Source organism: Dioscorea cayenensis, chromosome 10 (assembly GCF_009730915.1).
Source record: "Dioscorea cayenensis subsp. rotundata cultivar TDr96_F1 chromosome 10, TDr96_F1_v2_PseudoChromosome.rev07_lg8_w22 25.fasta, whole genome shotgun sequence".
Taxonomy (NCBI): domain Eukaryota; kingdom Viridiplantae; phylum Streptophyta; class Magnoliopsida; order Dioscoreales; family Dioscoreaceae; genus Dioscorea; species Dioscorea cayenensis.
In genome coordinates, this window is record NC_052480.1 from 23,039,126 (window position 1) to 23,055,595 (window position 16,470).

At 35.1% G+C, this 16,470-nt stretch overlaps 3 protein-coding genes across 3 annotated transcripts; 2 read left to right on the plus strand and 1 right to left on the minus strand.

Annotated features, from left to right (window-relative positions):
• Positions 1-4,517: 4,517 nt before the first annotated feature.
• LOC120270453 (chalcone synthase) lies at positions 4,518-6,312 on the plus strand. Its single transcript, XM_039277460.1, has 2 exons — positions 4,518-4,810; positions 5,014-6,312. The coding sequence occupies exons 1-2, from the start codon at positions 4,630-4,632 to the stop codon at positions 6,006-6,008; spliced, it is 1,176 nt and encodes a 391-aa protein (XP_039133394.1). The 5' UTR covers positions 4,518-4,629; the 3' UTR covers positions 6,009-6,312.
• Positions 6,313-11,109: 4,797 nt separating this feature from the next.
• On the plus strand, positions 11,110-12,414 carry LOC120270393 (pentatricopeptide repeat-containing protein At1g59720, chloroplastic/mitochondrial-like). The gene has a single exon (XM_039277386.1). The coding sequence runs from the start codon at positions 11,110-11,112 to the stop codon at positions 12,412-12,414; it is 1,305 nt and encodes a 434-aa protein (XP_039133320.1).
• A 407-nt stretch (positions 12,415-12,821) lies between these two features.
• On the minus strand, positions 12,822-15,619 carry LOC120270061 (histidine biosynthesis bifunctional protein hisIE, chloroplastic). The gene is made up of 5 exons (XM_039277060.1): positions 15,418-15,619; positions 14,484-14,729; positions 14,310-14,405; positions 14,030-14,181; positions 12,822-13,220 (listed from the first exon to the last, which is right to left on the minus strand). The coding sequence occupies exons 1-5, from the start codon at positions 15,571-15,573 to the stop codon at positions 13,001-13,003; spliced, it is 870 nt and encodes a 289-aa protein (XP_039132994.1). The 5' UTR covers positions 15,574-15,619; the 3' UTR covers positions 12,822-13,000.
• Between the last annotated feature and the right edge of the window lie 851 nt (positions 15,620-16,470).

The following is a 16,470-nucleotide window of genomic DNA, read 5'->3' on the forward strand; positions in this document are numbered from 1 at the left end:
TTCTTCTTCTTGCCTCTTCATTTAGCAAACTATCCTTTGCCATTTGCATAGTCACCTTGCCATCTGGTGCAGAATTCATCACTGTCACCACCAAGGTGTCCCAACTGTCTGGCAAAGAACCAAGAAGAAACAACGCATTAATTTCATCATTGAAATTAACCCCCATAGTCGTCAACTGATTCAACAAGTCTTGAAAATCACTTAAGTGCTCGGCAATGGATCTCCCATCTTTGTATTTCAAGTTGGAGAGCTTTTTAACTGCAAACACCTTGTTCATTGCAGTCTTCCTCTCATAAAGAGCTGCTAGCTTTCCCCAAGCTACATGTGCATTTTTCTCTTGGGCTACATGGTGGAATACACTAATATCCACCCACTTCCTGATCGTTCCCAAAGCCTTCCTGTCTAACTTCTTCCACTCATCATCAGACATCTCCTTAGGCTTTGCTGAATCACCCAGTACAGGATCAAACAAATCCTTGCAATATAGATGATCCTCCATCATTGGCTTCCAAATTGAGTAATTTGCCGCCGTTAACTTCATCATGGATCCTACATCTCCTTCCATGACAAAATAAGTGAACAAATAGCTCTGATACCAGTTGTTGGGGAGCCCGGGGTATACAACACACAGCGGACAAAACCTGGCAGTCAACACTATTCACCCCTTTTGATCAAACGACAAGCAAATACACAATTCTCATTCAAAAACCAATGTACATCATTTTTCAGGAAGAATCCTTGTGGGAAAACTCCTCACTACAAAGAGAAACCACAAGGACCTAGAGTGTTCAATTGGTATGGGAAGTGCTACAGTGTTCTTCTTCTCCCTTAAGCTACAACCTAGCTTAATCCGGCTAATCAATGCATACAAACATACAATAAGCCTCTCTTGAGCAAATAAGAACACACAACAAGATGATAAACAACTTGCCCTAGCAACTTTCCCACCTTCTTGCAACCCCTAGCTTAGGTTTACAAGAATGAAGAAGAAGAGTACAAATATACCTTCACTTCTTCTTCTTTGAGCTCACAAGCTCGGATCCGAAGCTCTAGGATATCTTCAAGCCTTCCCCTTTGATGGATGTTGAAGCCCTAGCCCGTAGCCCTCTCTCCCTTTCTTTTTCTCTCAAGAAACCTCAAGAATACCCTATTCATTGAAGAGAGAATGAAGAGTTAAGTAACTCATTCGGGATGCTACAGTAGTCCATGCGGGCCGCATGGAGCCCGTGAGGTTTACAGCCATTCTCAGAAATTCTCTCACTGCTACAGTAACATTGCTGCAGTGGTCCACGCGGACCACATTGATTCTCACCGGCCCTGGTTTTTACCTATAAAATTTTTGAAGGATTTGGTATTTAATTATTCATAATCAATATATATAATCAATATACCATGTATGCGAAGTGTTTGATTGAGAGAGATAAGAGTGAGAGAAAGATGAGGTAACTAGTCATTAATTAACAAGTAATTTATATTTTAGTTTTGTTTAAAAATATCTATTAATTGAAATATTAGCTTATCAAAATTTTATTTTCAAGATATCTTATTTTGTACTTATTACTTCATGCTTTTATATATATATATATATATATGTGTGTGTGTATATAAATGCTGCTTTAAATGACATTCATCTTCTAGTATATTTAATTTCAGGACAGGCTTGGTAAATTCAGACCACTTTAAATGACATCCATCTCTTAATTAATTTGTATGGTGAGGGCCATTAGTTAAACTTTAAAAAAAAAATATTAAAATTTAGGTCAATTGGTATCAGGTTTCTTGCATAAAGCGTTCGTTTTGGGAAAGACCCGGGATCGAATCTCATGTTCTACGCAAGGTAATGGCACGTGGGTCGGCGTTGAGCCTTGTTTCTCACACGTGCACGTCCCTGGGTTCCGATTCTAAAAACATGTTGGATATGATTAGTTTCTACCGAAGTATGACATAATTATAAAATGAACTATTTAATTTTATATATTTTATATTTCAAGTTAATTTCAAGCTAACATTGACAGTGTCTTTAATTAATAGAGAACAATGGAGGTTTGAGTTTGGATTCTCTCTTATCATTTAAGAGCACAGAAAAGCCTGATGAGGTTGTCGTGCAAGCTATATATATATATATATATGTAGCCAACTGAAAACCATTTCATGCAGTACAAGCATGCACTAATTCCATACATACGTAAACCCTAACCCTAACCCTAACCCTAACCTTAACCCTAACCCTAAAACTCTGACAGTTACAGCTAGAGACAGATCAATATATTTATGGGAGGTGCATGGTTTGATGAAGAAAAAGATAGGTTGAAAGATGATCATGAAGGCCATTAATTACTTGTTTTGTTTCTTGCGTTCATTTTCTGTGTTCACGTTTTGAGGAATTAATTACAATAAATTAACAGCAATACTAACAATGACAGCTTGCCTATCATCTCTGAAAAAATATTGCCTGGATAATTGTGAGTTAACCCTGAGATCCTGCGTGAACTGGTGCTCCTTTTAATTTGCATGGCTTGCTGCATTCAGGATAATTAACGTTCTTAATTTGTATAACTTCTTGTTTTCCTTACATCCATTGATCATCTCTACATCTTTCTATCTTCAAAATTCTTATATTTTCATATATATATATATATATATATACACACACAAATACAAATTACGTGAGTATAGAGCTATGAATCATATATTATAATTATAAATGGATCTAATTAATTAGGAGGACAAATTTTCAGTCTGTTTGCAGCCTAGGTCTTGTCGTGTTTCTCTTGTGTGTTTTCTATTTATTCTTCTTATTTTAGTTTTAATCCATTCACCCTTAATGAATAATAATAATATATACACGGTATATAAGACATGATTAAGGGTACACTATATGTACTTATGCATGTGATTAGTTGAAATATTATATATATATATATATATGGTTGTGTTAATAATTAGGAGAGATGAAGGTATGTGTACATACGTATGCATGCATATTTCTGACCAGCAAGTGGGTCTAGTGGGACTATTTGGTAGAAGGAGCGAAAAGAAAGGACATTGACTAGCTAATTTCAAAACTGATCAATCAGACCAAACTATTATATTAAATACCTTTAGTCTTACTTTACTATAATTAATATCATTATGCATGCATGATCACAGAGGAACTAGGTTTAGTATTTCTTTTATATATATATTTATATATTCATGTATATATTCAAAAGAAGTACTGGTGTATAATATTTCATTGAGAAGTGATCCTCCTCTCAAAAGTTATTTCATATCTCTCTCTCTCTCTATCTCTCTTTGGTGCATCTAAAGAAAGATGAGGTTTTTACTTTTTAATAAAAAATTAATCAATGAAATTGTTAAGAACTTGATACAAGAGATTAAATTTTTAAAACTAAAAAGGTCAACAACAACAATAATCAAGTGGTTAGGTGGGTGCACCTTTTCTAAACATGTGATGTTGACATCTAATTAAATTCATTTTCAACCAAAAAACAGAAGAAAAAAAGGGGTTAATTATCATACATTCACGCACAAGGCTAAGTTTGAGTTTATCTTGGACAAATAAGCAATGAACTTTTTTTGTGGAAATGATCAACACAGTGATTGTGATATCATTTTATCCGCTCAATGGCATTGAATATTGAAGAGTAGATGCATGCCATGCTTAAACCAACTACCCAAAAAAACTCTTTTATCTCTATCTGTAAGTCTTGATCGATCATGTCTTTGTTTTCCTTCATTACGTCTTTTGGTTAATTTTGGCATTTTTTTTTAAAAAAAAATCCATTAATTATGACTGATGAAAACATTATATTAACATACATCCAATGTTTTTTTAGACTCTAGTCCATTTAATTAAGAAGTTAATTAAACACTAACTAAAAATAAAAACGTATGTTAATTAAGAGAGAGAGAGAGGATATAGTAGTATACAACTAATTAAAAAAAACGGGTATTCATATTGTCTGGTTCAAAAACCAGAAAATACTCTAGTTCTAGCCTATCACAGGTTGACATGTGTTTTTTTTAAAAAAAAATAATTATAATATAAAAAATAGAATGATACGTGTCAATCTGTGATAGACTAGAATCAGGGTATTCTCTGGTTTTTTAACCATGCAATATGAACTCAATTAACGGAGAGAAATGAGAAGTCCACGTGATGGTTAATCGACTGTGCATGTTGAGCCTCAATATTATTGCCGGCCCAGCCAACCCCATTGGTCAAACCGGTGAGTTTTTCCGAACTGGGCCATTTTAATTAAGAAGTTAATTAAACACTAACAAACACTAACTAAAAATAAAAAACGTACGTTAATTACGAGTGAGAGAGAGAGAGAGGATATAGTAGTAGTAGTAGTAGTAGAGACAACTAACGGAGGGAGATGGGACGTCCACGTGGATGTTCACTGACTGCATGTTGAGCCTAACAACTCTACTTACCACGTGGCATCCCATCTACCCGTCCATTTGACCTACCACTGGGTATAAGAACACCACCCACTTCCCTTCCTTACACTCACCACCCTCTTCTTCCTCATCTTTCATAATTATACTTCCTCTTTAAACCAATATATATATAAATATATTGGCAAAGAATTCAAAGAGTAAGTTAATCTTATATACAATATGGCCAAGTTGATTGAAGACATTAGAAGAGCTCAGAGAGCTGAAGGTCCTGCCACCATCCTTGCAATCGGCACCGCAACTCCTGCTCACTGTGTTTACCAAGCCGAGTATCCAGACTACTATTTCCGCATCACCAACAGCAACCATCTCCCTGACCTCAAAGAGAAGTTCAAGAGGATGTGTTAGTATACATTATTATTATTATTATTATTATTATTATTATTATTATATATATATATATTCATCACTCTTCACTTGCATGCATTTTTGCATACCAAAAGTGTGTTTTATATATATCCTTCACTTTGAACTCGCTTCCAATTCAAGAAGTGTGTCTATTTTTTTAATATATATATATATATATATGTATGAAAAATGAAACAGGTGAGAAATCTATGATAAAAAAGAGATACATGCACTTGACTGAAGAGTTGCTGAAAGAGAACCCAAACATATGCGCATACATGGCGCCATCTTTGGACGCACGTCAAGACATGGTGGTGGTGGAGGTGCCCAAGCTCGGTAAAGAAGCTGCTACTAAAGCCATCAAAGAATGGGGCCAACCCAAGTCACGTATCACTCATCTTGTCTTCTGCACCACTAGTGGTGTTGATATGCCCGGTGCTGACTACCAGCTCACCAAACTCCTCGGCCTTCGTCCTTCCGTTAAGCGTCTCATGATGTACCAACAAGGTTGCTTCGCCGGTGGCACTGTTCTCCGTTTGGCTAAAGATCTCGCTGAGAACAACCGCGGCGCACGTGTTCTTGTTGTTTGCTCAGAGATCACAGCAGTCACTTTCCGTGGCCCATCTGATACTCACTTGGATTCTCTAGTCGGACAAGCTTTGTTTGGTGATGGAGCTGCGGCAATGATCATTGGAGCTGATCCTGATACTAGTATTGAAAGGCCATTGTTTGAGATGGTTTCTGCTGCTCAAACTATACTTCCTGACTCTGAAGGTGCCATTGATGGACATCTTAGAGAAGTTGGGTTAACTTTTCATCTTTTGAAGGATGTGCCAGGGTTGATATCTAAGAACATTGAGAAGAGTTTGGCTGAGGCTTTTGAGCCTTTAGGGATCAGTGACTGGAACTCTATCTTTTGGATTGCTCATCCTGGTGGACCTGCTATTCTTGATCAAGTGGAGATGAAGTTGGGTCTGGACCCAAAGAAGATGAAAGCAACTAGGCATGTGCTTAGTGAGTATGGGAACATGTCTAGTGCTTGTGTGCTGTTTATTCTTGATGAAATGAGGAAGAGGTCTGCAGAAGAAGGGAAGATTACAACTGGAGAAGGGCTGGAATGGGGTGTGCTCTTTGGGTTTGGACCTGGACTTACTGTGGAGACTGTGGTCTTGCACAGTTTGCCCATTCACTAATTAAGTTGAAGTTCTACTACTCATCAGCATCAGCATCAGCATCAGCATGGTTGCATCTGGGATGATATTATTAATTTATAAGTTTTTATCCATTTCCTCTATGAGGCTTAATAGTGCCGACAGTACATGTGTCTGTTGCTCTGAATTCACTTTCTCTTTCTCTTTCTCTTTCTCTTTCTCTTTCTCTCGCTTGCTTTCTTTCTTTCTCTGAAAGTGATCAGGGTAAATGATAAGATAAATGCTTCTTTTGTGGAGTTAATAAAGATATTTTTATATGTCAATAAAATGCTAGTTTTTTTCTTAATTATTTGCTCTCTTTCTTCATATTATTATATATATATATATTTATTTATTTATATATATACACACGCACATACATATACTATATGTATATCTTAACTTCTGTTCAGTAAAATATAATTTTTTTAACTATATAATTATAAACAAATGATGAAAAAAAAATAGAGAGTAAATGCTTGTATGGGGACAATGCGAAGAATGTATAATATATAACTGCTCATAAAAAGATGATTCAGAATTAATTAATGAAACGCTGTTGCAAACTATATATATGTGGATTATTTTTCTATATGCAACGAATACAAAGCTCACATTTTATTATATAGTATATAAAATACATAAAATGACGTGTATTTATTTTATAAATTTATATATATATGTGTGTGTGTCATGGAGGATATATGAAATTAATCAATGGATAGTAGTACATTATTGCGTGAGCTTGGTTGGTGTCACGAGGCGTCAGCTACCTGGTGGTTGGTAAGTGGCTTGTCGGTCCTCACTCAACCTCAAATCTAATTTGTCAACCTGTATATATACGTGCATGTGTAACAAATTAAATAGGTTCAACTCTTACAATACTTTTTGTTTTTTACAAAGGCATGCAACAAGTGCAGCCACACAAGTTATTGTTATAATAATTAAAAAAAAACAAACAAACATGTAAAGCGGTGCATTAGTTATGATGATTTAATGACCTTATATGAATTTACCATATAAAGTTGGGGCAATGACAATCTACTATGTGCACCCAAAATAATATATCATAAATCATAACTTCACAATTGTAAATCCTCCTGTCCTATCCTGTAACTCTTGAGAGACGGAGAATATAGTTTTTCTTACCGAATACCTAGTGTAAATTAGTTTTTCTTACCTAATGTAATCCAAATAGTGGGTGAGTGATTCGAACAGGCATCACTCACCCACCATTTAGATTAATTACATTCCTCACCGGTATATGTACAAATGCTCATTTGATTTCCAACAAATATATATATAAAGTATTAAATTACATAAATATATTTATTTTTGTTTTAATATGTAAACTGCATGTACAAATTAATAATATATTCACGTTGGTCTTATTTTATAAATATATAAGACAATTTGATTATATAAAATGAAAACAATAGTACTGTAAGGTATAACAATTTTATTGTTTGTCAATTTTTTAGGGTGACATTTGTACATTTTTTTGAACTATGATGATTTTTGAAGTGAATTCACAGCGGCAATTGGATTGACTTGTTATTCATATATACATTAATGGCTTGACCTATAAAAAAGATAGGCTCCTTGTACTTTTAATTAATTAAGAAAAAAAATTAAAATATATAGGATTAGTTTATAATTCATTTTTATTCAAAGGATTTACTTTGCTCAAACACTAGGAGGATTTTCTTAGTTGTGTTCCATATGCTTAATATTTAAATATATTTGAATTTCATATTTAATTTTAATTTCCTTCTAATTCTTAACATGCATGATTTTTGTTGCTTAAAATTTAAATTAAATGATACATGCATGATAGACCGATAACACTTTTAATTTTCTCCATTTTATATATAAACTTTATTTTAATGAAATTCCGCTCCTCTCTCTCTCTCTCACAAGGTCCCTAGTACTATATATTTATCATAATAGTTTTAATCAATCAAGATTAAGCATATAATATATAATTAAGATTGACTATTGAATCAACATGATATCAGAGTATAATAAAAAACATAATACTTGCAACTTCATTTCCATCATAACCATTCTCCTTAATTTGCAACATATACAAGCCACATATATATATATATATCTCTTAATATCATCTCATATTTCAACTGTCATGCATACATTCATAATACCCTTGATCATCGATCTCTTATATGCTATATATTATTATTCATGCATAGTACTCACACACACACACATATATATGAATATATATATATATATATATATATTAAGAATTAATATTATTATAGATAGAAAGAAGTGCATGGATATGATCAAGGGTGGGTGTGATGAGCACAAGAGATCATGCAGGCAAGGTTAAGCTGAATGCAATTAGCCATGCATGGAGGATCAAGGATGCATGATATCATACAGGCCGCAGCACTAGCAGCGCATTTTTCCAGGCAAACTTTCAGTGATAATATGACATCATTATTAGCATTGCTGCTAATATTTGATTCCTCCAAACTGGAACAGTACTGGATCAACACAACACACAGAACCATGGCCTTCATGATCATCCCTGCACTTGTCTTCTTCTTCATCATGCCAGCTCCTACTGCCACTGTTTGATCTATCCACCACTATTAGGGTTTTAGGGTTTATATATAGATTGGAATTAGTGTATGCGTGCATATATGCATGCATGCATGCAAATGAGGTGGGTTTTCATATGGCTATATATATATATATACCTTGCACGTCAACCTCATCACACTTTTGTGGTGTGATATATGTGATGAGAGAAAACACAAACCCTAACAGTGATTTACATGCATGAAGGACATTTTTTCATTTCTTTTTATTTATTTATAGATTGAGATCTTGACCGTAGATTTGTATTGGATGTAGATTGGTTATTTTATGAGGACGACGTACGCAGACAAGATCAGAAGAATGAGGGTTGCGTGAACAATAGAAATACAAAATAAATGACGTACACTATTATGTCTTGAAATTCATATAATTTCAGTTATTGTGGGCACGGAAAATTTTAGCTATATATTATGACACTATTGGTTTTTGGTTTTTTTTTGTTTTTCTATAATAACAAGAGCTAACAAATTTCGTGCTTTCTTTTTTACATAGATTGCAAATCTAGTTTAATAAATTATGGTTCATCCACTACTATAAAATTAAAAAAAATCAATTAAAGTCAGAATCATCTCTAGAAATCTTGCATACAAATAATTTCAATGCGTTTGTATTGCGAAATTAAATTATTACTCAAAACACAAATTTTGATTCCTGAATTAGTTTAAGTCACAAGATATCCCAAATTAATTCATACCAATCAAACACTTTCATAATATATATAGTGTATATTAGAGGTCATATATGTTATCACATATTATTCCCTCATATTTTAATTAATTGAGTAATATATATATAGAAAAGAAAAATGTTTGAAAAAATTATTAATATAATATATCAAAATTTTTAAATGATCGAGCTATAATATCAATAAAAAATCATGCATAAATCACTCAAATCAAACAAACAGTTCATAGAGTTGGGCTAATTAATTAAGGTTAATAACTAATAAGTTAAAAAGTCTCTCCTAAAATACTTAGAGTATAGTTTTTTGCGTATTTTTATCTTCTTTATTAATTTTTATGTGGTTTTCCCTCTAGTTTGATTGAGTATTTATATATGATAGAGGAACTGATCGATGGCGGAGTTATCTCTCAAATGGATCAGTGGGAGGAAAAGTTAGTGTTGGAGATAAGAAATTTAGAGAAACAAAATTGGCAAGTACGATGCAAGGCATAGTCTAGTGGTTTCCTATTTTACTTGACTCGAGATCTCTCAAGTACGATTAAAAAAAAATATAAAAAATGATTGTCCAAAATTTATTTTAAAAAAAAAAAAAATTTGACAAGTATGATCTATGCCTGGTGGGCAGATTAGTGACTGATAAATTAAGCCAACAACTTCAAAGTTCTTAAAAATAGGTTACTAACTCTGTAGCTGCATTGGAAAGGCATTTTGTATAAAGGATATATATATATATATCTAGTCCAATTTATTTCTTTTCTAGTTTTTTCATACCGTCAATTTGCAGAGAGTCATTTTCGACAACCATTTACTGATTTTGCATCATTGACTACCTGGAAAGGTTCTAAATAAAATCTCAAATTTCTTTGTAAACTTTTGGAATGTGGGAAAACAGTTGGGAAATTAATTTCATTAGGGTGTTTGTAGCTTATGCTCTAATTAATAATGATACTGGTATGCATATGGTGGGGTTATACTTATATGAGAATCCTCATTGTTATTGATGTTCAGTGTTTATTACAAAGAAGTTAAAAAAGTAAAAACAGACGCAGCAGATACAGTGGGTGATAGTCTCATTCTAGTATTAACACCTACCAATGTTGTGCTTCATTTGTGGTTTGCTTGGTCATTCATATCATTTTTGTAAAAAACGTTATTTCTGTTAACTGTTGAAGAGCTTTGACACTTTCCAACGTTCTTTATCTTCCAGTCTAATACTCTTTGTCAGATTTTTTTTTAAAGTGTATCACTGTTGGTTGGTGATTTTTTTAATTTGTTAGGATCAGGATTGTTTTTTTATTTTTCATGTTCTTTTTTTTTTCTCTATTTTTATTCGTCCTTTGAATAAAAGCGTGATTCACCCACATGTTTTTTTTTTTTAAAAAAAAAAATTCTGTAAAATTACATAAATCTAGCAAACAAATCTAAAAAAGTTCAAGCAACATCAAAATATATGGACATTTATATATATACACACACACATCAATATTTTTCACTTTTAACAATTCATAACAATCTTCTAATAAATTTAATTAATTAATTAATTAATAGAAAATCAACAGATAGATTGATAAAAAATTAAATTAAAAATAAATTAAATTTTTTTTTAAAAAAATAGATAAACCACGGCCCATTAAAATAAAATAAAAGAAGATAAAAAAAATGAACAAAATAGAAATTAACAAAAGAAGAAGAATAGAAAGGAAAGGATCAACGGTAGGTAATCAGTAGTAGACCAATCTAAAAATCAGAAGAGTTTGATCAAAACTCAAGAAAAAAAGAAAAAGAAACAAGAATGAAGGAAACATTGAAGCTCCAAACGAGGTTGATCAAAACTCAAGACCCAATTAGCTTCCACTCACTACTCCTTCTCTCTCTCCACCACGTTCCCACCTTATCCACCCTCCGATCTCTTTTCCTTCAATCCCAACCGTCCATCCTATGCTTCTCCACCTTCGCTTGGAACACCATGATCCGAGCTCACTCCATCTCCTCCCCTCTCCTCTCCCTTCTCTTCTTCTCCCGCATGCGTTTCCACTCCGTTTCCCCCGATCTCTATACGTTTCCCCTTCTCCTCAAAGCCTGCTCCCTCTCCTCCTCCTCCTCCTCCTTCGCCCTCTCCGCTCACTCCCTCACCATCAAGCTCGGCTTCATCCACGACATCTACGTCCAAAACACTCTCATCCGCTTCTACTGCTCCTCCGGCCGAGCTCGACGTGCACTCCAGGTGTTCGATGAAATGCCGCACCGAGACTCAGTCTCCTGGTCCGCCCTCATTTCCGGTCTCGCCTCCACCGGCTGGGAACCCCTCGCTCTCTCCGCGTTTCGTGTTATGCAAACAGAATCCCCTCCGGATGAGATCACCATGCTTGGTGTTGTTTCCTCCGTCGCAGCCCTCGGCGACCTGGAGCTCGGCATCTGGGTCCATTCCTACATTCTCAAACGCGCGCTTCGCCTCACTGTCGCTCTCGGCACCGCGTTGGTCTCCATGTTCGCCGCTTGCGGCTCCATTGCTCGTGCCGCGAGGATGTTCGACGAAATGCCTGAGAGAAACTTGAGAACTTGGACGGCGATGATCGATGCGTTCGCGGAGCACGGGCGTAGCTCCGACGCGGTTCGCGTGTTCGATGAGATGACGCGCTTGGGGATCACGCCGGATCACGTGACGTTCATCGGCGTTTTGACGGCGTGTAGTCGTGGGGGTCTTTTGAATGAAGGGCGGAGATTGTTCGGGAGTATCAAACGGATGTATGGGATTGAGCCGATATTGGAGCACTATGGATGCATCGTGGATTTATTGGGCCGGGCTGGGCTTGTCATTGAGGCCCATGAGTTTGTGCTGAGAATGCCGATTCGGCCCAACTTGGTTATATGGAGGACGCTGTTGGGAGCCTGTGTGAATTTTGGTTATGTTGAGGTTGCGGAACAGGTTAAGGAGAGGATAGTGGAGATGGATGAGCAAGGGCATGATGGGGATTATGTGCTTCTGTCTAACGTTTATGGAGGGGTCGGACGGTGGGCGGAAAAGGATCACGTTAGGTGTACAATGAGACATGCGGGTATAGCCAAGACTCCTGGTTGTAGCTTGCTAGGAAACTAGGTTGATTTTTTTTTTTAATTTATCGAGACAAGTGATTAGGCCGCTCAAAAAAATAGGGTGTGTATTAACCTCGATAAAACAAGTGAGACCGAGGGTGTTGATCAGGAATCTAGGTTGATTAACCTAATTAATTATATTGTTTCATCATGGGCATGGCGTGAGAGAAAAAACAGTGAAATAAACGATAACATATGGATTGTGCTAGTAGAGAACGGGTGGGTGTGTTGTTCTCTTTGGTTTTTTTTTTTAACATAAACTGTATATGATCAAATGGTTCAGATCAAAATACTCTTATACTATTATTTAGCTGCACAGTAGGACTAAAATGAAAACTATTGGATTAAAAACCAATAGTTATGATGAACGTTTGTAAATGACGCGTCGTCATATATAAATAGAAGAGGAAGAAAGAAAAAAATTCAAGAGTCTCATTGATTTCAAAATTTTACAGAGGTAAAATAAAACATGGAATAAAGCATGTTTAATCCCCAAACATTTAATATTACATCACAACATGATAAATATGGACGGTCACTTAAAGATTGGAACACATGAGCATCTGATCAAACACAAATAAGCTTAGAACTTAGGAGGATGGATTAGCATAAGGTCTACCTCTGCTGCTCTTCTCTTCAATCCCGGATTGAGAAAACCTTTTCCGGAGAACCTCGAGGACCTCTTCTATCTTCACATCCTTCACTTTTAGTAGAACCATAGCATGGTAAAGTAAATCTGCCATTTCTGAGGTTGTTCGAGACTTGTCCTCATTCTCAAGAAGAGTCTGCACAAGTTCCCCTGCCTCCTCCCTTGTAAGAGGATATACAAAAAGATGAGTATTTCAAATATATGCAACTCTTCAAAACATTGTGACTGATGAAACAGAAGCTCTTCCAAAAAAAGGTCCCATTTTGATATGAAAAACTTGCATTGCTGATGCACATGTAAATCTTTTACACAAGTAATATATGAAGCACAATTTGATGCTCAGTGAATGCGCCCACACATGTTGTCTTTCTTTTCTTCTTTTGAAGAAAATGACATCTCAAAAAATGAAGGATGGCATTGCATGACATGGAGTTAAGAAACTCTGGCTAAACAATAGGTAGATGTAATTTTAATTCCTCAGCTGAATTAAATAACCAAACAAACATGATTTACTGCATGAAACTATTGCTTTGCATCAGTATTGAAAGGATTAAGTTCATCTCCAAGAAAGCATTGACCCTGTATGCTACAGAAGGTGAGGAAAATATCTCCACTTCAAGAATATAGGATCCTCCCTTTAAATGTGCATAATATAGTTGTCATCCTGCGCTCAGTATGGATCCTTTTTCGCCCTCAAATACTCTTAAATCTAATAAAACTTCCCCCTAAGCTTTACATATGATGCACACATAAAGGATGAACAATAGCTTGCTTCAGAGTTTCACACTATTTTTCATCCACTAAACAACACTAAATAGGCTGTCTGAAAAAGGCTGTGAGCAGCGCAGGTTTAAGCAAACAAACATTTACCATAAATTGAGCATATAAATTTCCAAAACTTCTATAACAATGCATGTCATGGTTAATAAACTAGTTGAAGGTCAATAGAAATTTAGGAAGATAATCATACCTAACTTTAGAAGACAGCAACTCCTTGTCAACCAGGAGCCTCTTTGTCCATGAAGGCTTTCCATCTTGTGCAGTATCTATTTCATCTTTACGCTGAGAAATTGTAGTTTCCAAAGAATAGAGAGTTGTGGATGCCAGACGATCTTTGTTGGTCTGTCAGCAATAAATTCAACAAGTCAATTCCTTTCATAACTTTCGATATTCAGAAACTAAAATAATCAACATAAAGAACACTAAGAATCAAAAAAATGTGAAAGATAAAGGATTCCAAATTAGCTGACCTGAATGTCACCCAATAGATCATTAACGGAAGAATAATAACAGGTCTCTGATCCAGTGTGGCATGTCGGTCCATCAGGCTTCCCAAGGTATATTATCTAAAACAAGAAAAACCATATCAAGCAAAATTCTCATGAATCAAAAGCTCTCACAACAGCCGTTTATGAGTTACATACAGAGTCACGATCACAGTCAAGAAAAATGTCATGCACATTGATGAAGTTCATGGAAGTCTCTCCCTTAGTCCACAGTGATGACCGCGACCGACTATAGAATGTTGCCTTGCGTGATGAAATAGTTGTAGCAAGGGCTTCTCTATTGGTGAAACCTTGCATCAAAATAGCTCCTGTGTCCACATTTTGGGCTATGGCCACTGCCAATCCTTTGTCATCCCATTTCACACTATCCAATACGGCATCAACCTAATTATTTTTATTTTTCCAAAGAAGAAAGCAGCAACACAAAAGTCACCAAACTATTCCGAGACAATAACATTTCACGCAAAGAAGAATCAAACAGATGCAAAACTCCCACAACAACATGTGATCGAGATTCACGTTATTTTGATCAAAGTTTAATCGCTGGCTGTCAGCTGCTTAACACAGCCAACTTTTTTTTTTCTCAACTGGGATTGGAAATGGCAATGACAGTGTTCAAAACTCCCACCCAAAAGTAAATAATTCAGGCATCAGCTCTCAACTATTAACATTGGAATTTTCTTATTTTGTTACAAGTTAATTGAATTGCACACAAGCATAAAACATAAATAATTTGTAGAATTTTGTGCAAAAGAACAGGAGAATGGAAGATCTACATAGTATGAAATATCAAACTAATCTTTTGAATTTTGTGATTATTGCTAACTTCTGATCATCATTCTACAAGGAAATTCGCATCTTTTTTGTTCTAATTAAGAGCTAGAGTCTTTTTCAGATCAAACAATTTTTAAAAAAAAAAACGTAGTTCTTCATTATTAGCATTTATTCACCAATTGCTTCAATATGTTTTAGGAAAAAAAACCCAACTTTGCATCTAAAAATCAACCAGGAATACGCCAAAGAGACGAATCCATACATCAAAAACAGAATGAAATGAGGGTTTTGCAAGCACCTTGGAATCGAGCCGAAGATCCCCCGACACCACTCGAGGTGGCCGGAGCTGCGAGGAGCATCCTGAGATTGGGATTCCCGAACGACGCTTTGATGGAATGGCATCGTATTGAGAGATCCTCAGAGAAGAGAAGCGAGCGAGGGGAGTGGCCGCCATTAGAGAAAGCTCTCGCTTTCCACTGAAGAAGAAGAAGAATTGTTGATGTGGTATCGGATCCTCTGAGATCCGAATCAAGATATATCGGGTATGGCCACATCGGATCCATTAAAGGATCCGATAAGCTAATCGGGTTGTATTGTATCGGAGGATCGGATTTATTTATTCTCTACTATTGGATAATGGATGGTGAAAGGAACTATCCACTCTGGCCCTTTGAATAAATTGTATTAATTTAACCAATCAAATGAGTTCATGTGACATGAAAGACTTTTCTTTTATATAGTACATACGTATATATATATATATCCAAGACTTATTATATATTTCTCAGGCAACTACTGTTTGGTCTCTTGTAGAATCAAATTTTCTAAAGAAAGTATTTATCTAGTTGAGAAAATAAATTTGAATTTTAGCTCATATCGAAGGAGTTGTAGAGGGCACAAGTACTATAGAGCTCATATTCTCGTGTGTTCATTCCTAATACATTGTTCATCCACATTTGTCCCTATATATATATTTATATATATTTATATAAATATTAATATTCCTTGAAGACATGCCTCCAGAGAAATTGAAAACTCTTGGTTCTAATTACTTTCAGATTATGACAAAATAACCTTATTTTCAATTATTTTTTTTCCCGATTTTAATTAAAATCAATCATATATATTTTTTAGATATTTATATCTTCGACTACCAAAATAATCAAATTGGATGATTCTATTTTAATAAATAAATGAAGCCTCGATTTTTTTGGCTCTCTAATATATTAAGTCTAGTGAATTGACCCCAATATCAAACCTAGTGTTTAATTCCTTGTCAGTCTAGTACCACTTAAGATGAATGATCCACCGGCTATAGTTATTTTCTCAGTATTACTAATCACCTCTACTT